Source organism: Schistocerca nitens, chromosome 6 (genome assembly GCF_023898315.1).
Source record: "Schistocerca nitens isolate TAMUIC-IGC-003100 chromosome 6, iqSchNite1.1, whole genome shotgun sequence".
Taxonomy (NCBI): domain Eukaryota; kingdom Metazoa; phylum Arthropoda; class Insecta; order Orthoptera; family Acrididae; genus Schistocerca; species Schistocerca nitens.
In genome coordinates this window covers 228976828-229002843 of record NC_064619.1, presented here as the reverse complement: position 1 = coordinate 229002843, position 26016 = coordinate 228976828, and the positions used below count along the sequence as shown (strand labels likewise).

The following is a 26016-nucleotide window of genomic DNA, read 5'->3' as shown; positions in this document are numbered from 1 at the left end:
TCACACACATCCATGCCCGAGGCAGGATTCGAATCTGCGACCGTAGCGGTCGCGCAGTTCCAGACTGTAGGGCCTAGAACCGCTTGGCCACCCCGGCCGGCTGAGAATGACAGGACAGTGCTAGGAAGAGAATGAAGGAGACAGTGCCACTGGGAGAAGAATAAGGAGAAGGAAGTGGAAGTGGGTGAGAGCCAACGATAATTACAGTCAGAGTCTATTACAGTGACAGCGAGGACGAGAGTGAGAAGAGGCGGCAGCATTGGGAAGAACTGGAAGGGATAGCAGTAGTAAGAGAAAGAGGGAACTAGTGACAGAGATAGGAGGCTATAGCAGTAGTACAGAACGAATGGTCCGCAGCTCGTGGTCGTGCGGTAGCGTTCTCGCTTCCCACGCCCGGGTTCCCGGGTTCGATTCCCGGCGGGGTCAGGGATTTTCTCTGCCTCGTGACGACTGGGTGTTGTGTGGTGTCCTTAGGTTAGTTAGGTTTAAGTAGTTCTAAGTTCTAGGGGACTGATGACCATAGATGTTTAGTCCCATAGTGCACAGAGCCATTTGAACAGAACGAAGGAGACTGTGGCTATGAGACAGGGGACAGTGACAGAGAGAGACATAAAGAGATAATGACAACGAGTTGGGCTGAATGAATGTGGATGTATGGGCAACTGGGAGTAGATGGCGACGAGCGACTTACAGCGATGGGCTGGTGGGTGTCAGAGAGTTGTAGCTAGGGGAACTTCTGGCAGCGAGAGGTTAGCTGCATGTTACAAAGAGCGCTAATATGTTCACATGCTAAAATTTTTGAGAATATTTTTGAAGGTGCTGAAGAAGGTCTAATGAGGCAGCTGATACCCGACTTTCCAGTCTGAGTCTCTTAAAAAGGAGCAGATTCGCTTTTTTTGTGCTCCGAAAGGAACATTTTTCCGCTAGAACAAGCTGAATCCAAACCCCCGACAAAATTCCCGAAGTTTTTCAGGAATATTTTCTGATTATTTTAGTATAAACGATCCATTGACTCCGGTGACTAGTTAGAGTGTAACTGCATTTCATCTAATTTCTTGTGCCGAATTTGTCTTTGTATATTTAATACACTGAAAATATCTGCACAACAGTGCAAACGTCGACAGTACGAGTATGTGCGGATGTGCTGTGTGTCTTGTTTAAAAAAATTGTCTCATGCACTGCACTTGCAATGTCCCATTTTACTCTTTGTCCTCTAGCTTGAACTGAGTAGTCCACGTTCAGTCACGTGTTTGTTTTACAGGCTGTGTTGGTTGTGCGTAAACGCTGATACGCAGCAGTATGCATACGTTTACCGAATAGTCTATAATTTCATTACTACTCTTACGAGCCGCCAGTGACCACACGTGCCTTACACAGAAGTACTCAAAGTATCACTGAATACCCTTCGAAGTTTTGCCAATAGTTCGAATGAATCTTTTATTTTTCAAAGAAAATAATTTTTTTTATATACTAGGAGCTAGTCTTAACTTCTCTATTACGGCAGGCCATTTGTGGTTTTGCTGCGTTGTTTATAAGCATGATAGTCGTTGTTAGCAGTGTCGCAGAAATTATATTGTGGTTAGAGCGTACGCTTGGTGTCACAAACCAAGTCGGTCTGACCAGAAGGTCTCTCACTGGAAGATGAGTGAGAGGTGCGAGAGCTGACAGTCACCTTCCACCCGCCGGTTTCTTTCCATCCTAGTATAGCATGTGTGTGATGTAGGCTTTTCTTAAGTCAATGTGGACTTATTTCTTGACGAAAATCCTCGTACACAGCTATTATTGCTAGAAATATTTTACGTACTATGGTGGGCTTAAAAGACCAAGTTATTTTTGTTCAAATTCTGGTAGAACTTCCCTGCCGTTTATGCAAGCTAAGGCTGATAATGGTCATTGACCGACACTAATAGCGAAGTGTGCAAAACATAGGATTATTCTAAATAATTGACCTATTTTCAAAACTTGGCAACGGCCTTGCCGCAGTGGATACACCGGTTCCCGTCAGATCACCGAAGTTAAGCGCTGTCGGGCGTGGCCGGCACTTGGATGGGTGACCATCCAGGCCACCATGCGCTGTTGACATTTTTCGGAGTGCACTCAGCCTCGTGATGCCAGTTGAGGAGCTACTCGACCGAACAGTAGCGGCTCCGGTCACAGAAAACCATCATAACGACCGGGAGAGCGGTGTGCTGACCACACGCCCCTCCTATCCACATCCTCGGCTGAGGATAACAAGGCGGTCGGAAGGTCCCAATGGGCCACTTGTGGCCTGAAGACGGAGTGGAATTTTCAAAACTTCGTATTTATTCAAGTACAAATCCAAAACGAACAAGCTTTATACCAATGAAAAGAGGAAGTTTCAAAAAAACTTTTTTAAATTTTTTTATATCAATTTAATAAATTTAATAATTTGCAATAATTTGTAAATAATTAGTTTTTAATAATTAGAAGTGTGATAAATGTTATAAATGTTCAATGTGGCCACCGTTGGCTGCACGGCAGACATCGACGCAGTAGCCAAACTCGTCCCAAACACACGAAAGCGTATCTGCTGTTACTGACACGGGAACCTCCACATCGCACCCCCCTCAGATTTAGTTATAAGTTGGCACAGTGGATGGACCTTGAAAAACTGAACACAAATCAATTGAGAAAACAGGAAGAAGTTGTGTGGGACTGTGAAAAAATAAGCAAAATATACAAACTGAGTAGTTCATGGGAAGATAAGCAACGTCAAGGACACCGGGAACGCAGGAGCGCCGTGGTCTCGTGGTAACGTGAGCAGCTGCGGAATGAAAGGTCCTTGGTTCAAATCTTCCATTGAGTGAAAAGTTTAATTTTTTATTTTCAGTTTATGTGACAAACTCTTATGTTTTCATCACTTTTTTGGGAGTGATTATCACATCCACAAGAAAACCTAAATCAGGAAAGGTAGAAGAATCTTTTTACCCATTCGCCAAGTGTACAAGTTAGGTGGGTCGACAACATATTCCTGTCATGTGACGCACATGCCGTCACCAGTGTCGTATAGAATATATCAGACGCGTTTTCCTGTGGAGGAATCGGTTGACCTATGACCTTGCGATCAAATGTTTTCGGTTCCCATTGGAGAGGCACGTCCTTTCGTCTACTAATCGCACGGTTTTGCGATGCGGTCGCAAAACACAGACACTAAACTTATTACAGTGAACAGAGACGTCAATGAACGAACGGACAGATAATAACCACGCAAAAATAAAGAAAGTAAAATTTTGAGTCGAGGGAAGACTTGAACCAAGGACCTCTCATTCTGCAGCTGCTCACGCTACCACGGGACCACGGCGCTCCTGAGCTCATATTGTCCATGATGTTGCCTATGTGGCCATGGACTACTCAGTTTGTATATTTTTGCTTATTTTTTCACAGTTCCACACAACTTCTTCCTGTTTTCTCAATTGATCTGTGTTCAGTTTATCAAGGCCTATCCACTGTGCCAACTTATAACTAAATCTGAGGGGGGTGCGATGGGGAGGTTCCCTTGTGAGTGCATGACAGCAGTGATCCAGTTCCGCAGATCGTTCAGATCGGTAAACAGCTTCCTTCACATAACCCCATAACCCAGGGTGTGATATCAGGAGATTTCGGTGGCTATAAGTGCGGAGCCAGGTCCTCAAGTCTCCCGCGTCCGATCCAGAGCTGAGGAAGGAAGTCATTCAAAAAGCCTCGTACATCACGGTGTCAATGAGACGGAATTCCATCCTGTTGCAAAGTGAAGTCCTGAGAATCTTGCATAACTTGAGGGAACAGCCATTGTTCCAACACGTCCAGGTACGTGATTCCTGTCATAGTTCTTTCTCCAAAGAAAAATGGTCCATAAACCTTTGTACGGGATACGGCACAGAACACGTTGCTCTTCGGTGAGTCTCTTTCGTGTTGCAATGGTGAATGTGGATTTTTCAAATCCCTTATGCGAACATTGTGTCTATTGACTTTTCCACTAAGGTGGAACGACGCTTCATTGCTAAAAATTACACACTGTAGAAATGCGTCATCCCTCATCTTTGCTACCATATAAACACAAAATGCGAGACGCTTCTCTCTGTCATTGGGGTTGAGAGCCAACGCAATTTGTTATCGGAAGGGCTTGTACAGCAAACACCGTCTCAGAACCTTCCATACAGTTGGCTGGAGTATTCCAAGTTCTCGACTGGCTCTATTGGTAGACTTACTGGGACTGGGCACAAAACTTTCTTGAATCCGTCGGACATCATCCTCTGACACACGCGATCGGCCTGTGCTTTTTCCTTTTGCACATACTCCCAGTCTGTTTAAATTGGTTAAACCAACGGCTAACGCTTTGCGAGTTGGTGGTTGAATACCGAATTTGGTACGAAATGCCCCTGTACTGCAATTTGCGACTCATTTTTCGCGAACTCCGCCAACGACCGCCAAAAACTTTGAAAAGTCCTCTTTTCATTGGTATAAACCTTGTTCATTTTGGGTTTGTACTTGAATAAATACGAATTTTTGAAAATGGATCCTTCATTTAGAATAACCCTGCAAATGACATCTGAAGGATTCATCATGAATTTTAACAATAATACGAGCGTCACTCCAAAAGAAATGCACACTATTGTAAAATGGCTCTGAGCACTATGGGACTCAACTTCTGAGGTCATTAGTCCCCTAGAACTTAGAACTAGTTAAACCTAACTAACCTAAGGACATCACAAACATCCATGTCCGAGGCAGGATGCGAACCTGCGACCGTAGCGGTCTTGCGGTTCCAGACTGCAGCGCCTTTAACCGCACGGCCACTTCGGCCGGCTGCGCACACTATTGTAAAAATACAGTTTTCATTCTGCATGTGTGAAAGTTTTACAGTGTGTAGATACATCCTTCCCGCTTGTTATCAAACTTAATTCAACCTGTTCCCGTGAGTGGCGCCGTCACAGCACATCTTCAAGTTGGCTGCTACACTCGACGTTCGTCAGAAGCAACGTGCTGTCATAAAATTCCTGTGCCGCGAAAACGAGACAGTGGGAAACATCGACAAGAGGTTGAAAAAGGTGTATGGAGATGCTGCTGTCGATCTCAGTACAGTTAGTCGGTGGGCAAGCAAGTTACGTGATGAAAGCGGGCACGGCAATATTGAGGATTGTCCTCGCAGCGGCAGGCCTCGTACTGCACACATTCGAGACAATGTGCAGAGAGTTAACGAATTGGTGACTGCTGACAGACGCATCTCAGTAAACGAATTGTCACGCTGCGTTGGGATAGGGGAAGGAAGTGTTCGCAGAAGACTGAAAGTGTTTGCGTTAAAAAAGGTTTTTGCCAGGTGGGTTCACAGGAAGTTGACAGTGGCTCACAAAGAAACAAGGAAAACGGTATGCAGCGAACTTTTGGAACAGTACGAGAATGGTGTAGACGAATTTCTTAGAAGAACTGTAACAGGTGATGAAACATGGCTCCATCATTTTTCACCAGAGACAAATAGGCAATCAATGGAGTGGCATCATGCAAATTCACCCAAGAAAAAAAATTCAAAACCACACCTTCTGCTGGAAAAGTTATGGCTACGGTGTTTTTCGATTCCGACGGACTCTTGCTTGTGGACATCATGCCAAGTGGAACCATCATAAATTCTGATGCATATGTGACGACACTGAAGAGACTTCAAGCTCGACTGAGTAGTGTTCGACCACATCGGCAAAAGCAGGATGTTTTGCTGTTGCACGACAATGCACGGCCACATGTCAGTCCAGAAACCATGGAAGCGACCACAAAACTCGAATGGACAACACTGAAACACCCGCCTTACAGTCCTAACCTGGCTCCATGTGACTATCATCTCTTTGGGAAACTGAAAGACCCTCTTCGTGGAACAAGGTTTGAAGATGATGACTCCCTTGTGCACGCTGCCAAACAGTGTCTCCAACAAGTTGGTCCAGAATTTTACCGTGCGGGTATACAGGCGCTGGTTCCAAGATGGCGTAACGCAGTTGAGAGGGATGGAAATTATGTGAGGAAATGAAAATATTGTTCCTAAAGGATGTATCTACACACTGTAAAACTTTCAAACATATAGGATAAAATATGGATTTTAAAAGAAATAGTATGCATTTCTTTTGGAGTATGTCCGCTTTAGCGCCTTGCGAAAGTCCTAAGGGGGGTCTAGTGCTCTCCTGGATTCGTAATGCAAAAATCAGGACTTGACTTGTGTGTTGCAGGGAGCGCCGCATCCTGGTGGATGAGCGAGAGACACCCACGTCGTACCGGAAGAGCGTGGCGAACGTCATCTCTCACGAGTACGCGCACCAGTGGTTCGGCGACCTGGTGGGGCCTTCCTGGTGGAACGTTCTTTGGCTCAACGAGGGCTTCGCCACCTTCTTCGAGTACTTCAATACGCACGCTGTGAGTTCCTCTCGTCTGTTATTCCAGCAACTTTCACGCCCCCGCCAACTACCTGTTTCCTGGAGGCTGAAAGTTTTCTGAACAAGCGTATTTTATATTCTAAACAGACACTAGTAAAGTGACTCACTGGGTCAGTGGTAAGGTGCTAGACTGATAATGAAAAGGTCTCGCATTCAGTCCCTGGTCATTCCTATGATTTTGTTCTGTCATGTATCAATTCTTGCATTTTTGGCAATGTTTGATGATGTGAAAACGCCGAATTTCACAGTGGTCCGGAATCCACATTAAACTGTAGCCTCCGATGTAACTGCCTCGATGTTCAAAGGTTTGAGGGAGACAACGGCAAACCACCTTCAACAGGACCTTGCGCAGTAAAGCAGTGTGGTGTTCAAAACACTCTACAGATTGATGACTGATTTACCTTCATTCATCAGTACGTCAGGGGTCACAAAATATGACTGTGCAAAACCTACAAGAACTACAGAAAACGGACACCAATCACTGGTTAGAGTACATGCTCAACATGGGCAGCATTAGTGACACGTTGAACGTTCATATGGGCGTAAAATCAAGTGTGTGCATTTCATTGACGTTGCTGCTGCGAAACGACAGTAGCCCATTTTGGAAATTGTTCATTGCGTTGCCTGTCTTCAGGCGTGAATTAATTCGACGGGACAATAAGTTATCAATATATTCCGTCCGAACGGAAATATGACACGAAAACACATGAGACGCACCAGTAGACACTTTCGTTGTAAAGAAAGTATACACTGAGGTGGCAAAAGTCTTGGGATAGCGATATGCACATGTATAGATGGCGGTGGTATCGCGTACATACGGTATAAAAGGGTAGTGCACTGGCGAAGCTGTCATTTGTACTCAGGGGATTCATGTGGAAAGTTTACCGACGTGTTTATGGCCGCACGACGAGCATCAACAAACTTAGAATGCGGAATGCTAGTTGAGGCTAGAATCATGGTACGTACATTCCAGTTCGGAAATCGTTACGGAATTCAATATTCCGAGGTCCACAATGTTAAGAGTGTGCTGAGAATACAACAGTTTCAGGCATTACCTCTCACCACGATCAACGCCGTAGCCGGCGGCCTTCACTTAACGACCGAGAGTAGTGACGTGGACCCTGGACTACTGGAAGACCAATGGCCTGCTCAGATGAGTCACGATTTTAGTTGCTACGAGCTGACGGTAGGGGCTACAGTAGCGCCGACACCACGAAGCCATGGGCCCAAGTTGTTAACAAGACAGTGTGCGGGCTGGTGGTGGCTCCATAATTGAATGGGCTGTGTTTACACGGAATGAGCTGGGTCTTCTGAACCGTCATTAACTGTAAATAATTATTTTCGGCTACTTCGAGACCATTTGCAGCCATTTCTGGACTTCCTGCTCCCATGCAAACGTAGGAGAACGTGTCCAATAACGTAAGACTACTCCCACCGGACTGCGCTGGGCGCGCCCCAACTTTCGATGACGGCGTTTGTGGAGACGGGACAATAAGTAATGGATATATGCCGTCCAAAAGGAAATATGACACGAAAATATACAATGAGGTGGCGAAAGTCTTGGGATAGCGATATCCACATATACAGATGGCAGTGGTATCGCGTACACAAGGTATAAAAGGATAGTGCACTGGCGAAACTCTCTGTTGTACTCCAGTGACCTAGCGTAGCAAAAGTGTGATTTACACGAAGAGCGGACAGGGTTCCATTGAAAGATGGTTGAATTCCGATCGCTCTGTGCTCGCTGCAGTCGTAACAGATGATGTCGTTGGGTCAACAAGTGAAAACGTAGGAGTGGATTGCTGAGGACCTCCATGTTCGACAATGTACGATGAACGGTGTGTTCTGAAACACTTGTGCGTGCATCAGCATTGGGCTCTTTCCGCAGAGATGCCGCAGATCACCACCTATCCCACTTTACAGAGCAGACAAACTTCCGAGCCCCGTATTCTGTGAAGAGTCGTGGACGGCCAACCATTTCTCACATTGTCGTAGTTTCAGTGTCCTTCTACCTCTCTCGATAGACGGTCACGACAGAAGCACGTGAACATTCGACCAGCTTCGCCGTTTTCGAGATACTCGTTCACAACCTTTGCGTAATAATAATCTGCCTTCGTCAGCATGGCTTATCTGAATCGATTTCCCCATTTGCAGCCCATATCTTAACTAGTGTGACCCCTGTCTGCGTCTGCTTCTCTTACATACTTCTGTTACCGCGTCACATGCCCGCAACGCCACCTGGCGGCATCCGACGCAACGGTGGGTAGTAGTCATAATATTTTGGCTTATCATTGTAAAGGAGAGGACAGGTCGTGCACAAAATCCTGCACTGGATTACTTTCGCAGTTATGGACGGCTATAGAGACAGCATGGCTCAGTGTTTCTGCAGGGAACTTCCAACGACTTGTTGAATCCATGCAGTTATGGACGGCTATAGAGACAGCATGGCTCAGTGTTTCTGCAGGGAACTTCCAACGACTTGTTGAATCCATGCAGTTATGGACGGCTATAGAGACAGCATGGCTCAGTGTTTCTGCAGGGAACTTCCAACGACTTGTTGAATCCATGCAGTTATGGACGGCTATAGAGACAGCATGGCTCAGTGTTTCTGCAGGGAACTTCCAACGACTTGTTGAATCCATGCAGTTATGGACGGCTATAGAGACAGCATGGCTCAGTGTTTCTGCAGGGAACTTCCAACGACTTGTTGAATCCATGCAGTTATGGACGGCTATAGAGACAGCATGGCTCAGTGTTTCTGCAGGGAACTTCCAACGACTTGTTGAATCCATGCTACGTCGAGTCGCTGCATTACGTCGCGCAAAAAGAGTCCGACACGATATTAGGAGGTTCCCCATGACTTTCGTCACCTCTGTGTACTTTAATCTCGGTGTCATGCGAACATTTTACAGACTTAGCCGTTTTCGAAATGCTACCACCCTTGGCCTGACTGACAATGATGATGCCCTTTTGTACGTCAGATAAATTGCTCCGTTTCTACATTAGGACAACGACTGCAATTTCTCCTAGTTCCCCAGCGAAATGCTTTATGTACCCTCCACTAATAGTGTTGACACCTGCAGTCTGTGAGTAGGTATTGCACGCTGACGTAGAACTTAGGCGGTGGTCACATTAATGTGACTCGACAGTGTAAGAAACGTGAACAAAACTAGATGTCGTATGACCACTGTAGAGATGCAGTGTACTCGTGTGAGACAGCATTACCAGCACCTGAAAGAGTCTGAGAGGGGCTCATTACAGCTCTCCATTTGGCAGGCTGGTCAAAACGCACAGTATCCAGACTTTTCGGGTATTCAGATGTGACAGCAGCCCGATGGTGGTCTGCACGAGAAAGTGAGGACAGGCATAACTGTCGTCAACATTCCGGTCGACAACGTCTGTGTCACCGTATTATGAAGTACATCGTACCCGCCTTCATATCTGCACCTGCCACGGGAAGGAAGGAAAGAAGGAAGGAAGATTAGGGTATGACGCCCCGTTGACAGCGCAGTCATTGGAGACGGAGGACAAACTCAGACTAAGAAAGGATGGGGAAGAGAAATCGGCTGTGTCCTTTTCAAAGGAAGTACCCAGGCATATGCTACAAAATATTTAGACAAATCACGGAAAATGTAAATTTGGATGGCCAGGCAGGGATCTGTACTGCCGTCAACCGCATGCGTGTCCAGTGTGCTAACCACTGACCATATCATTTGGTCCTGTCATCTGGCAACGAGTACTGAACCCTCTGCAACATTCTGTGTCATCTTGCACCATCGGTCAGAGACCAGCAGCAGCTGGATCAGGAGGCCATCGTCCCATGTCTGGGCTGCCGTTAACACCACAAGCGCCTGCATTTGGAATGATATCGTGGTCGGGAGGCATAGACTGCCGATGAATGGCTTCCTTAGTGCTCAGAAAAGAATCGCGATTCTGCACCACAGAGGATGACCAGCATTGGTGAGTATGGCGGCAACCTGTGGGAAGTCCTATTCACCAAATGTTTTGGAGAGGCGCAGTTCTGCCGTCATGGAGTGGGGAGCCATTGGGTATCACTTCAGATCCCGAATAGTAGCGACTGAGGAAACTTTGACTTATCTCTCGTGCGGCAGTATCGAGGTGCCATCTTTCAACAGGATGATGCCTATACACATACGGAAAGTGACTGTATCAGCCGTATGCGTATGTGCTTGTGTGGTCAGCAAGAGCCCCTAGATCAGTCCCAAATAGAACACGTGTGGTACTAGATTGGACGTCAACTCTACCCCAAAACGTGTATACAAGATACACTATGTGATCAAAAGTATCCGGACACCCCCAAAAAATACGTTTTAATACGTTTTTAATATTAGGTGCATTGTGCTGCCACCTACTGCCAGGTACTCAATATCAGCGACTTCAGTAGTCATTAGACATCGTGAGAGAGTAGATTGGGGTGCTCCGCAGAATTCACGGACTTCGAACGTGGTCAGGTGATTGCGTGTCACTTGTGTCATACGTCTGTACGCGAGATTTCCACACGCCTATAAACATCCCTAGGTCCAATGCGATAGTGAAGTGGAAACGTGAAGGGGCACGTACAGCACAAAACCGTACAGGTCGACCTCGTCTGTTGACTGACAGAGATCGCCGAGAGTTGAAGAGGGTCGTAATTCTAGACCATCACACAGGAATTCCAAACTGCATCCGGATCCGCAACAAGTACTATGATAGGTAAAGAAAACTTGGATTTCATGGTCGAGCCCTGCTCATAAGCCACGCATCACGCTGGTAAGCGTAAACATTGGACAATTGAACAGTGGAAAAACTTGTGTACGGTGACGAATCACGGTACGCAATGTGGCAATCCGATGGCAGGGTGTGGGTATGGCGAATGCCCAGTGAACGTCATCAGCCAGCGTATGTAGTGCCACCAGTAAAATTAGGATACGATGGTGTTATGGTGTGGTCGTGTTTTTAAAAAAAATGGTTCAAATGGCTCTGAGCACTATGGGACTTAACATCTGTGGTCATCAGTCCCCTAGAACTTAGAACTACTTAAACCTAACTAACCTAAGGACATCACACACATCCATGCCCGAGGCAGGATTCGAACCTGCGACCGTAGCAGTCGCGCGGTTCCGGACTGAGCGCCTAGAACCGCTAGACCACCGCGGCCGGCCGTGTTTTTCACGGAGGGGGCTTGCACCCCTTGTTGTTATGCGTGGCACTATCACAGCACAGGCCTACATTGATGTTTTAAGCACCTTCTTGCTCCCCACTGTTGAAGAACAATTCGGGGATGGCGACTGCACCTTTCAACACGATTGAGCACCTGTTCACAGTGCACGGCCTGTGGCGGAGTGGTTACACTACAATAACATCCCTGTAATGTACTGGCCTGCACAGAGTCCTCACCTGAATTCTATAGAACACCTATAGGATATTTTGGAACGCTGACTTCGTGTCAGGCCTCACCGACCGACGTCTTTTCGTCTCCTCAGCGCAGAACTCCGTGAAGAATCGGCTGCCATCCCCCAAGAAACCTTCCAGGACCTGACTGAACGTATGCCCGCGAGAGTGAAAGCTGTCATCAAGGGCCAATACCGTATTGAATTCCAGCATTACCGATGGAGGGCGCCACGAACTTGTAAGTCATTTTCAGCCAGGTGTCCGGATACTTTGGATCACATAGTGTATCAAGTTTTGGCCAGTCTGACTCGTAACAAGATACAACGACTTTATGACACCCTGCCCAACCAAATCAGTGCATGGATGCAGGCCAGTGGTGGTGTAACGTCGTACTGACAAGACGACCCGTACTACGAAGATCATTGAAAATTTGACTCGACTTTGTAATCAATGAAATAACATCACATACCCTCTCACCTATGAAGTATCCTTCCCTTGTAGATGGTTCGCTTCTTTTGTCAGGGAGTGTAAATACTTCATTGGTGCTTTTCGGGTATGGTGCAAACAAACCTGATAAAAAGTATCGTGTCAAGTGGTAACTGTAGTACCGACGTCTGTAGCATTACCATTTTACACAATAGATTATATCATTTTTTCTATTTTTCTGCCTATGGGCCATGTCTGAAAAGCGTCAGTTAAGTTTTTTTAACAAGTGAAGCAGCCTTATGGACGTGTTCAGGTAATACTTCAGACGGGATAAATATCCATCAGCACGAAAATCTATTGCAAAGGGGTGTTTTGAAAGCATCAGTGACAAACTAATATTCGGTTTGCATTTCTTTTTAATTAAATCCTTTTGATCACTAAGCCGGGGTCATTTTGTAACTAAAAGCAACTGTTAAACACGATGTCCCAGTAGTCTTTCCGTGGCAGTCTTCAGTGCAACTGAACAGTTAATTTTTAGGGGTGGTCTTTCCTGTACACCCTTCAATTTCGGTTTTCACGTGACACCTGACGTCATTGGTAGTTACACAGAGGGCCTCTCCTACTCTCACAACAACGAATCGATGCCTTCTACTCGGACCTGCGTTTACCTGTAGCACTACATCGATGCTGCAAGACAATTTTTCTGTGGCCGCTTGTTTATTCTGTTTTACAAGGGAGAGGCAGGGGATCCAGAATTAGAATGAGAATTTAAAAATGACTGTCCATGATGGTGAGTGGAATGTATGAGACTGCCGATATACATCAAAGTTTCAGAAAAAGCTAATCCAAAAAATCTCAAAGATAGCAAGAGAGACAAGTGCGAGAATACACAATCAGCTTAACAGCTCATCAACCCAAGTTACTGACAAGAATAATATAAAGAACAATGGAAAAGAAATCTGAGGATCTGTCAGATGACGATCAGTTTGGCTTTAGGAAAGGTAAAGGCACCTGAGAGGCAGTTCTCACGATGCGGATGATAATGGAAGCAAGACTGAGAAAGAACCATGAGACATTCATATGATCTGTCGATCTGGAAAAAGCTTTCGACAGTGAAAAACGATGCAAGATGTCCGAAATTCTGAGAAAAATAAGGATAATTTATAGGGAAAGACTGGCAGTATACAGGATGGACAAGAACCAAGAGGGAACAATACGAGTGAAAGACCAAGAATGAAGTGGTAGAATTAGAAAGGGTGTAAAACAGGGATGTAGTCTTTCACTTGTGTTGTTCGACCTATACATCGGAGAATTAATGACGGAAATAAAAGAAAGCTTCAAGAGTGGGATTAAAATTCAGGGCGAAAGGATATTAATGATAAGATTCGCTGATTACTTTGCTATAGTCTGTGAAAGTGAAGAAGAATTACATGATCTGCAGAATGGTGTGAATGGTAATGAGTACACAATATGAAATGGGAATAAGCCAAATAAAGACGAAAGTAATAAGAAGTAGATGAAATGAGAACAGCAAGGAACTTAACATCAGAACTGGTGTTCACGACATACGTGAAGTTAAGGAATTGTGCTATCTAAACAGCAAAGTAACTCATGGCGAACGAAGCAAGGAGGATATATAAAGCAAGTTAGCACTGGTAAAAAAGGGCAATCCTGGCCAGGAGAAGTATACTGGTATCAAACATAGGTCTTAATTTGAGAGAGAAATTTCTGAGAATGTATGTTCGGAACACATCACTGTAGAGTAGTGAAACATGGGCTGTGAGAAAACCGAAACAGAAGCTTTTGAGATGTGGTGCTACAGAAGAATGTTGAAAATTAGGGGGACTTATAACATAAGGAATGAGGGAGTTCTTTGTAGCATGGGCGAGGAAAGGAACATATGGAAAATACTGGCAAGGAGAAGTGACAGGATGGAGGGACATCTGATAGAACATTAGGGAATAAGTTACATGGTGCAAGAGGGAAATGTAGAGGATAAAAACTGTAGAGGAAGAGAGACGTTGGAATTCATCCAGCAGATAAGTGAGGACGTAGGCTACAAGTGCTACCTGAGATGGAAAGGTTGGCACAGGAGAGGAACTCATAGCGGGCCGCATCAAAACAGTCATAAGACTGATGACCCAAAAAACAAAATAAAGTCGTACCTTGAGGAGCTTCTGACTGGCGAACACACGAAGCCCATTGGACTAAAATAGCCGGCAGCCGAAATAGAACGATAGACCATTTCTCGAAACCAACAGTTTAGTGGCTGTGAAGAGTACCACTTCAAAGAGGAATGAAAGATCGGTTTAAAATTTGTTTTTGGTTTCAAACTGACGTCATCTCAGGCCCAAAAGGGTTTTATTCGAACTGAAGCAGGTCGTGGGAGCTTACGCAATTGTATCAAACCTTAGGGTTGACGATCACAGCGCTTCTACTTTGGTGCTGTTTCGGTATGTTCCACTTCGTGTTTTGACAGGTGGAGACGGAGTGGCGTCTGGACGAGCAATTTGTGCTGGATGAGTTGCAGCTGGGCCTGTCTGCTGACTGCCGCCTCAGCACGCGCGCCATGACGCCGCAAGAGGACGCCGTGCTTACTCAAGCCCAGATCTCGGACCAGTTCGACAACATCGCTTACGCCAAAGGTAACGCCTCCGCGCTCTCCTGTACCGTGGTCACATGATGTGCTGCTCGAACAGCTTCAGTAAACGCTGTTTGAGGAGCAATAGTACAATTGTAGGTCAATAAATAAAATTCCGGAATACCGACATCGTTTAAAATTTCCGGCCTACTGGTGTCTAGAAGGTGGCAGCACATGTCACGTGGAAGGTAGCCGATACACAGTATTCTGTATTAATGATCTGCTGTCAGACCAAGATGGCAGGTGAGTGTACCCGACTAGAGCAATGCAAGTTTTGTGAGCCGAAAGACTGTCCATAAAGCTTGCCCTTAGCGAAATTCGTCCTATATATGGTTAAAATTATGTTTCATGGAAGTATTTGTTTAGGCTGGATACATGTATTCAACAAAAGGCAACAAAGTCACAAACAGGGCACATTATTTTGATATGTGGTGTCCGTTCTTTCGGTAAGCCCGAAAGAACGGACACAGTTTTGATCTTGCAGCCACTGTGAATCAAGACACAAAAGAATTAATGACATAAGCTGCCACTGGGCATCGATTTATATCAATGGGGTAAGTTGAAAGTATGTGCCAGACTGGGTTCCGGAACCGCGTCTCCTGCTTACCAAGCACATGTATTGACAACTACGCCATTCTAACACAGTGGGCACTGCAACTGCACATGCTACCCTAGAATTTCTCCTGTCAGAGTCGAATTCTCAACTTATACCACACACTACTGATGTAGTGCCCCTGCTCATTAGCCTCATTACGCGCGGCATCTCGACGATTCCCGTAAGATTTCGCTCTTGGTGTGCATATGCACCATTGGCCGCGATCGCCTTAATTATATACAGGGTAGTCCATTGATAGTCACCAGGCCAAATACCTCACGAAGCAATCAAACGAAAAAACTACAAAGAATGAAACTCGTCTAGCTTGAAGGGGGAAACCAGATGGCACTATGGTTGGCCCGCTACATGGCGTTGCCATAGGTCATACGGATATCAACTGCGTTTTTTTAAAAATAGGAACCTCGATTTTTTATTACATATTCGTGTAGTACGTAAAGAAATATGAATGTTTTACTTGGACAACTTTTTTCGCTTTGTGATATATGGCGCTGTAATAGTCACAAACGTGTAAGTATGTGGTATCACGTAACATTCCGCCAGTGCGCACGGTATTTGCTTCGTGATACATTACCCCTGTTAAAATGGACCGTTTACCAATTGCGTAAAAGGTCGATATCGTGTTGATCTATTGCTATTGTGATCAAAATGCCCAACGGGAATGTGCTATGTATGCTGCCCGGTATCCTGGACGACATCATCTAAGTGTCCGGACCGTTCTCCGGATAGTTACGTTATTTAAGGAATCAGGAAGTGTTCAGCCACATGTGAAACGTCAACCACGATCTGCAACAAATGATGATGCCCAAGTAGGTGTTTTAGCTGCTGTCGCGACTAATCCTCACATCAGTAGCAGACAAATTGAGCGAGAATCGAGAATCTCAAATACGTCGGTGTTGACAGTGGTACATCAACATCGATTGCACCCGTACCATATTTCTATGCACGAGGAATTGCATGGCGACGACTTTGAAAATCGTGTACAGTTCTGCCACTGGGCACAAGAGAAATTACGGGACGATGACAGATTTCTTGTACGCGTTCCATTTAGCGACGAAGCGTCATTCACCAACAGCGGTAACGTAAACCGGCATAATATGCACTATTGGGCAGCGGAAAATCCACGATGGCTGCGACAAGTGGAATATCAGCGACCTTGGCGGTTTAATGTATGGTGCGTCATTATTGGAGGAAGGATAACTGGCCCCCATTTTATCGATGGCAACTTAAATGATGCAATGTATGCTGATTTCCTTCGTAATGTTCTACCGATGTTACTACAAGATGTTTCACTGCATGACAGAATGCCGATGTACTTCCAACATGATGGATGTCCGGCACATAGCTCGCGTGCGGTTGGAGCGGTATTGAATAGCATATTTCATGACAGGTGGATTGGTCGTCGAAGCACCATACCATGGCCCGCAAGTTCACCGGATCTGACGTCCCCGGATTTCTTTCTGTGGGGAAAGTTGAAGTATATTTGCTATCGTGATCCACCGACAACGCCTGACAACATGCGTCAGCGCATTATCAATGCATGTGCGATCATTATGGAAATCGAACTACTCGCTGTTGAGAGGAATGTCGTTACACGTATTGCCAAATGCATTGAGGTTGACGGACATCAGTTTGAGCATTTATTGCATTAATGTCATATTTACAGGTAATCATGCTGTAACAGCATGCGTTCTCAGAAATGATAAATTCACAAAGGTACATGTATCACATTGGAACAACCGAAATAAAATGTTCAAACGTACCTACGTTCTGTATTTTAATTTAAAAAACCTACCTGTTACCAACTGTTCGTCTAAAATTTGAGCCATATATTTGTGACTATTACAGCGCCAACTAACACATTCATATTTCTTTACATAATACAGGAATATGTAATAAAAATGGGGGTTCCTATTTCTAAAAAAGCAGTTGATACCCGTTTCACCTATGGTAGCGGCATCTAGCGAGCCAACCATAGCGCCATCTGGTTTTCCCCTTTGTAGTTTTTTCGTCTGACCCTTATTTCGTGAGATATTTGGCCCGGTCACGATCAATTGACCACCCTGTACGTTGTGCGGTTGTGGTGATCACTGTGTCCGAATAGCGTAGCAGTCACGGCTTCTGCCTCGTAAGCAAGAGATCCTGCTTCGAATGCCCGTCTGGCACAGATTTTCAGCTAGCCCCATTGATGTATATTAATGCCACTGGCAGCAATCGTCCTTAATTCCTGTGTGTCTTGGCAGTTATTTCCCTTTCTAGGGGTATTTCGCTACCCCCATGACAAATCGGCCTTGTGGGTTGCAGCAATGTAAGAAAACGAGTAAACTTGTTATATCCCCAAGAGATCATTTTTTATATGCGAGCGCTGCCGTAAGAGTTCTATGCTGCAGGCTTTCAAAGCCTTGACGAAAGATGGACAAGTGTTTAAATTTACGAGGGGGATATATTGTACACGCGACTCTGATCTCTCTATCCCAGTTTGGACTTATTTATTGACCCACCCTCGCATATATCGACTGTCATTTTTGTTCCGAACATCAAGCTGTGAAGTTCTTCTTAAGTACGTAATTAAATTTTTAACAGTAAATGTGACTTGTTTCCAAATATTACTGTACCGTTGAAGTATTCTGCTCGCGTTTACAAACGATGAGTGTGGCGATGTGATGTTTGCGTGCAAATTTTGCAATGGAAACGCTGCTGCTTGTAGGAAACATAGCAGACGATTTCCTAACCGCAGAATACCAGATTCAAGAGTGCTTACTCGTGTTTTCACTGAACAGCGCGAGACGGTTGCAGTCCCCAACAGACATGCGTCATCCCAACGTGCAAATCAACACAGTTTGGACGAATCAAAAGACATTATTCTTCAACAAACACACACACAATTTAAAAAAAAAGTTCAAGTAAGTGTGAAATCTTATGGGACTTAACTGCTAAGGTCATCAGTCCCTAAGCTTACACACTACTTAACCTAAATTATCCTAAGGACAAACACACACACCCATGCCCGAAGAAGGACACGAACCTCCGCCGGGACCAGCCGACACAATTTCAAAATGTGCCGATGGTCCACATATAAGACTGTCTCGGACATTTGGTGTTCAGGGCGTCCATCCTTATCATCCACCGCAGAATCAATACTTCCAGAAGGCGACTAAGGTAAGCGATTGAAATTTTGTCGCTGGCTGATTGCAAATTGCCAAGTAATCCCGTTAAAACTGTTTACTGATGAAGACACTTTCACACGACACGGTATCAGCAATTCTTGTGACTCACATCGGGGTATACCGGAAAACATTGGAGATTTTAGAGAGTTCCAGGAGAATAATAAATTGCAGATGGGAATCCGTGTCCGGTACCGTCGTCCACCGACGTAATACGAGTGTTATTCGGAAAATAAGGAACGATCGGTCGCGAAATGAGAACCGCAGTGAAAATCCGATGAAGTTTTGCACAGGTGTATTGGACAGTGTCTCTAGTACGGCTGTCGATCGCGTTACGTCGTTCCTTTTTTTCTTTTTTTAGTTCTGAGCACACAGGGAACACGTAAAGATACATAGAACAATAGTGTCTCCCGCCAAGTACGAGGGCCTGGTGAGAAATTTCGCCTGAAGAAATGCAGCCAACATTACATAACTGTCGTGCGTTTACTTCTTCAAGACAATTACCAGCCGCATTCGGCAGGGGCAATGAAGATGCTCCTGCAACGTTTTCAATTGGAAACGTTTGATTACCCACAATACAGCCTGTAATTGTCTCCCTCTGAGATTCATCTCTGCTCACATGAACCCCTGGCTATGAAGACAACATTTTGGCACAGACAACTAGCTGTAGGCCAGCGTAGAGAATTGGCGGCTGCCTTCTATAACGAGGGTATTGGAAAGTTGGTACAATGCTACGACAAACCTCTAAGTCCGATCGGCGGCTACCGAGATAAGTAGCTGGAAGTTGTAGCTAACTGTTGCAAATAAAACAGTTTCGATTTTCACTGTGGTTTCCACTTCGCGGCCTATCGTTCCTTACTTTCCGAATAGCTCTCGTAGAGCATCGCATTCGTAGGAGACAAGGTCTTCTTGCGCAGAAGCTAGCTCCATCTTCTCCTCTGGCAATCGTGGCAGTCAGTCGCTATAACTGCTTGGTTGACGTCTCCGGACACGGGTTTCTACCCTCGATTGTGTCTCAAGACACCTTCTACAACGTCTCGAAGTTTTCATCTTGGGTATAAATAAACCGCTTCAGCTGTATTTAGTCCTTCATCTTGGATCACTACCAGTTTCGTAGCACTAAAAGCCACGTCTTCAAGTGAACATCTGTATAACGATAAATGAGGAAGGAATAACAACCCTAAGATTTCCATTGGTGTGGCAAATTATTTAAGATTAATTTTTTTATATCAAAAGCTTTTACTGGTGAATATCAACATGTTATTGCTCACATAACTAAGAAATTAGAGTGGAGAAAATCGGAATCTTTTTACCCAACATTCGTTGTCTGTCAAAATTAAACACCGCTAAAAAAGGCGGTATATAATTGAATGAAACAGCCGGATTCCAATATAGTGGATGGACCTAAACAAATAATATCACAGTGATCCACTGTTAAGGAGAAAATAAATGAAACTATTACGACCTAATTTTGAGCCAGAGTGAAAAACCAATGAGTGGTTGTCACAAAATGGAGGGATGTTCTACCTGGACCAAATCCGTCAAATAAATACCTATTGACGGGAAAGCAGAACCTGAAAACCGCACTTGTCACCTCTCTGATTTATACGGAATCGCGAAAAGGAGACGCGCCCGTGTGCTCTGTCTTACTGACGGCAAGAAAGTAAACAGCTTGCCTGTGGAACGCTCACGCATGCGCTGATGATGCGCAATGATAGGCGGTCTTTTGGGGAATACACGAATGATGAATTAGAACAAGGAATATTGGGATAAAAAGTACAAAAACTTTTCTAAGCATTTTTTATGAAACAACATTTTTTAGAATTTTAAATTTCTTACAGTTTATTTAAAAAAGCTTGTTCAGTGGACACTGCCCGCAGATCTTTTTCGTTGCTGTATTATATGTATATGATTTTCCTCTTTCACGCTCTATCTTTAGAAAAACTTACGGCGTTATTAATTAAAAGTATGTCAGCTGTCACTATTATATTGTTATTCCACAGGCTGATTTCGAAAAAAGTTTTTGTACAATTTATCCACCGAGCGAGATGGCGCAGCGGCTAGCATACTGGATTCGCATTCGGGAGGACGACGATTCAATCCCGCGTCCGGCCATCCTGATTTAGGTTTTCCGTGATTTCCTTAAATCGCTCCAGGCAAATGCCAAGACGTTCCTCTGAAAGGGCAAGGCCCACATCCTTCCCCGTCCTTCCCTAATCTGATGAGACTGATGACCTCGCTGTCTGGTCTCCTCCCCAAAAACAACAACAAAACAAAAAAAAAACTATTTATCCCAATATTCCTTGTTCTCAACCACCATTCGTGTATTCCTCGGTCGAGCCCGCGCATCATCAGCGCATGAGCGACCCATCCACAGATAAACTGTTGTTTTCCTGCTTTCAGTATGACAGAGCATGCGGCCGCATCCGCTGTTCGTGATTTCGTAAAGATCGGAAAAGCGGTAAGTGCTGTTTTCAGGTTCTGCTTTTCCATCAATAGCTATTTACTTGACGAATGTGGTCCAGGTAGAACACCCCTCCATTTTGTGGCAACCACTTATTGGTTTTTCATTTTGGCCCAATATTAAGTCTTATTAGTTTCATTTATTTTCTCCTTGATAATGGATCACCATTGTATGATTTGTTTAGGCCAATCCATTATATTGGAATCTTGCTGTTTTATTCTATGACATACCGCCTTTTAGCGGTATTTCGTTCTGACGGACAACGAATCTTGCATGAAAAGGTTTCGAGCTGTTCCGCTCTAATGTCTTATTTATGCGAGTACTAACATTTTGATATTCTCGTGTAAAAGATTTATTATTTTAAAAAACTTTGAAAATCTTAAAATAATTTACCACGGCAGTGTATATCTCAGGATTGTTATTCCTTGTGGTTCCATCGTTACGCTGATGTTCACCACAGATATGTAGCTTTTAGTGCTACAAATCCGGTAGTGATCCAATAACAAACGACTAAATACATTAGAAGCCTTTTATTAGTAGCCAAGATAACTACGCAACTGTGGTTGCCCTTCCTTAACTTTGTCTCTCGATGTTCATCGAAATATTTCCGGGACATCGTGCATATAATCTGTAGAGAAATGGGAGGAAGAAGAAGAAATAGTGTTCCATTAATGGGTATTCCATCTTTGTTTCTCCCGTTTTAAATATTTGAAAATTGTATCTGAGAACATTTTTTATGATATGAAATCTCTTTTTGTCTTCACACTCCGGATGAGAATTCCCCATTGTGTAGATGAAGTCTGACGCATAATCAGAACTGACATGTATATGCTCTTCAGTACATTAACATAATTTGCGTCAGTGTTTCGTTTCTTACGGGCCATCAGTACACATTTCGTTGAAGCCGAGTCAAAAGCATTTTCAGAATCTATAAATCTCAAATACATACTCATTGTTCCATCACATAATTTGTATTAAGACTTTCAGATTATGGTGTTGTATACGCTTCTAAAGAGAGCTTGTTCCTTTGCGTTCCAAATATGGTGTTGCTTTATGTGGTGTGTGATATTTTTGTGAATATCTTGTACGTGACGGAGAGTGGCTGTTACGTCTACAGCTTTCTGTTTTCTCCTGTGTATTATAGTAATTACTCAGTTGTTCCCACTTTAATAAATTCTCTTCATCCACAGAAATTTGTAAATAATTTTGCAAGTACCTTATACTTCAACTTCTCTTCATCTTTAACAATTTAGTATCTTTCGCTGCCTTTTCTTTTCATATATCTTGAACAGTTTTACGTACCTCACATGCCATGACTTCCAGAATGACAATCTTTGCTCTCAACGTTACAGCCTTCTAGGAAATGCGTTGCAAATTGTAATTCATCTTTCGTTGCTCCTTCCTTTTCTTCCAGTATTCATTGGTTGTTTTACTGTGGTTTTCTTTCCTTTCTTCAGGCCACTTCCAGTGTGTTCTCTTTCCCTTACCCCCTTTGGAAACCTTAGACCCCTTGGAAACACTCCTCCTAAACATTTCTCTTTCCTTCTTCTTATCTTATGGTGTTTCTTACCAAAACATGTTTTTGACATCCTGAATCCAGACAGTTGTTCACTTTTTCACAAAGATATTTGAAGATCCTTGTCATCCATTACCTAAATGTGTCAATAGAAAAGCAATTTTCTTCATTTTCTTACATGTTTCCTACTTTCATCTTTTATTGTTACTTCTTAATTTCAAAATTATGATGTTTTAGCGGACCCGATGTTTTCCTTATTTCTCCTTTTTGTTATAGTTCTAATTTTCCAATTTTATAATTCAGTGCTAAACATTTTTGCGCTTTCACCACTGTACCAATTTTATAATTCAGTGCTAAACATTTTTGCGCTTTCACTACTGTACTGTAGTACTTTATTTTACCATTTTTAAATAAGCAGTATTGTTGTAGGAATTAATACATATATTGTCATGATTTGCATTATTAAATGTCTGTGTTACTTATTCATCTCTTCAACTATGCAGCCTCTTAAGTAAAGCTTCGATTGGTTATACAGTTGTCCCTCTGTTGTTCTTCATTGTGCCTCCAACCCTCTGAACTGATTAAATGGTATGTCTCTTCAATGTCAGATACTATTTTGTTTTCTTCTCAGTCTTATTGGTTTCAGGCGTATCCCTAATAAAATTTCCTTTGTACTTTCTCTCATTCTATCAAGAACGTATGCAAATAGTTTTATTACATTCAGTGTGTTCTATAATATTATTGTTACATTGGCATGATACTCTTGCTTTCTCTTGTAAGTTGTTTCTTTCTTGCTTTACATTTAATATTCTATAATTAACTGAAATTATGATTAAATTATTATTGAAGTAATTACTTTTGAATACGTTGTGGGAATAAACAGTGATCAATGTTGTTACAAGTATTTACTATCAGAAACAGTCTTGATCACAATTTATTTATTTGGGTGACCAGTTTCGACCACCAGAAGGAGGTTCTTACTCATTGGTCTAAAGATGACCACGGTAGTGGTCGAAACCAGTCACCGGAATAAATAAATTGTGATCAAGACTGTTTTTGATAGTAAATATTATTGAAGTTCCTTTATTTTTAATACAATGTAATTACTTTCATTTTAGTTCGATTTAGTCCTCGCCAAATCCATGTTATAGAACTATACATTATTATACAAATCATACAGTTAAGAACAATTTAGAGACAAGCATGTTCTTTACGGACAATTCCATTAATTTCTGAGGTATCTGGTATATTAATAAATAAAACTTTGGACTGAAAACTCGTTCTTCAGCTTTTGTCCCGCATTCACGTTAAAATTTTCTGTTCTTCTTTCCCTATGTAATAAAACTATGTTTATTCAATATTTCATAGTACTTGTAACAACCCTACCATTCCCAATTTGGTGTTATTTAACTCCTCTCCCCATTCTACTAGTTATTTTAAGTTTGCTGTGATGTGAGGATAATTCTTTTCTTGACGTTATTGTACCTCTCCTGCTGTACGGAAACCAGACTGCATAATCTACTATTTCCTAAATCATTCTCAACTTAAATAACACCTAAGGTATTGAGCTCAAGTATTCTTCTCATGTGTCAAATCTTGTCCCATTGAGTCAGAAACACTGAAACTTACTAGCAGTGGCATAGTACCACCCCCGTCACCTTATTTCCCATTTAACATGATAACACAATCAGTAGTTACCTTTGTAATCATGTCGGGTATGTGTCTGTGCGTATGTGCGAAATGATTTACCGGAGAGAAACGTACAAAAATATTATTTCGAACTTAATTGTTTACATGACTCTGTGTTAAAACTGATAGTACTTACAAATAGTTTTACTCGCTTACTAATTCAAATATCTCACTGAAAAACTTTTATTCCACAGCTGGCTCAGTACTAAGGATGATAGAACACATTCTAGGAACCGAAGTGTGGAAGAAAGGCCTCAACAAGTACCTGACAAAAATGTAAGTATGTTGTCGTGAAAATAAAATTAGATCGAAAAAACTGCATTTTTATGTTGTAACATAGGTGATGTACTATAACAATAAATATGCCTTGAGAGCTGAGTTAATTGAAAAGATATTTATTCGGGATTTTTTCTTCATAGTTGACTTTCTCATTGTTCAGTGATGCATAATAAAGAACAACAATACACGTTTTCTTGGCAGTAACATGGATATTTTTATAATCAGAGTTGGGCAAAGTTACACAGTAGGATCCAGTCTGTTACAAGAGTGGCCCTCATGAAAGTAGACACCCCGTGGTCACACACGCTACCTGCAGTCCGCCAGCGCTAAGTGCTGTGATTCGTCTGCCTCATAGCTTTGTTGCCTCATGTACATTGGTCAGTGCAAGCTGAATGTCCTGTGTTTCCGTGCTTTATCATGTATTCACGCGTCGTGTCAGTTTTCCAAGGAACGGTGGGCTGACTTGTGTTTGGTAGTGAGCGAAATGTAGGGGCAAGGGCCCACGTGCAGCACTACTCTGGCCCAATTGCGTGAAGGCTGAAAAAACATTCAAAAACAATCAAAAATTGCCGCATCGAACGTACTGAAGATTTTCTTTTACAGATATGGCCAAGAGTGAGGAGCCAAGAATAATATAAAGTTTGAGTAAATTCATAAAATGATAACAAAACCTTATTTAACTGTTTATTTGTCCACATAAATTTCTTTTTCAGTACATACATCGTACACAGGGTATTGGACAAAAAACCTTTTTATCTACTGGGTTTTCAAATGTCAAACATACATTATTTAAATTTTTATAACAACTTGGATCTATACAGTTAATGATTACAATTTTTTAAAAATACTGTATATTTATAACTTATTTCTACAATTAAAGATACAAATTACATTTTTTCTTGCGTAAGGTACTGTGAGATTGAATAATAGCAGTTTTTCAGAAGGTAGGCTGTCACAGACTTTTTAAAGCTCTGTAGTTCAGGAAGAGATTTTATATGTCTTGGTAATCTGTTGTATAGTTTTGTTCTTGCATGATATACGCCTTTTTGGCATATTGTGGTGTTACAAAGATTAACACGTACGTCATTTTCTGACCTGATGTTGTAACCATGGACACTTTTGTTTTGAGGAAAAAGGTTTTCTTTTCTCAGTATACATTTTTGACATGCATGACTACTTCCAGTATATAAATGCAGGGAAATGGTAGGATCTTTAGATCTTAAAGAAAGGTTTGCATGGTTTTCTGCTGCTCACTTGTTTCATTATTCTTATAATTGTCTTTTTTTTCCTGAAAACTGTTATTGTCTAGTGTTCATTTCCTCAGAAAATGATACTGTACTTCAGTATTGAATGTACATGAGCAAATTATACAGACCTAACTATTTCTGCACTAGTATTGCTGCAAAGAATTCTTACTACA

At 43.0% G+C, this 26016-nt stretch overlaps 1 protein-coding gene and 1 pseudogene across 1 annotated transcript in view; both read left to right on the top strand.

Moving 5' to 3' along the window:
- LOC126263297 (aminopeptidase N-like) overlaps window positions 1-26016 on the top strand; it is a 133176-nt gene that overhangs the window by 39215 nt on the left and 67945 nt on the right. The window contains exons 5-7 of the mRNA XM_049960384.1: window positions 6210-6393; window positions 14710-14875; window positions 24512-24593. Of these exons, the coding sequence (XP_049816341.1) occupies window positions 6210-6393; window positions 14710-14875; window positions 24512-24593 (432 nt within the window). The remainder of the gene's footprint in view (window positions 1-6209; window positions 6394-14709; window positions 14876-24511; window positions 24594-26016) is intronic.
- Window positions 1965-2082, top strand: LOC126263828 (5S ribosomal RNA; annotated as a pseudogene).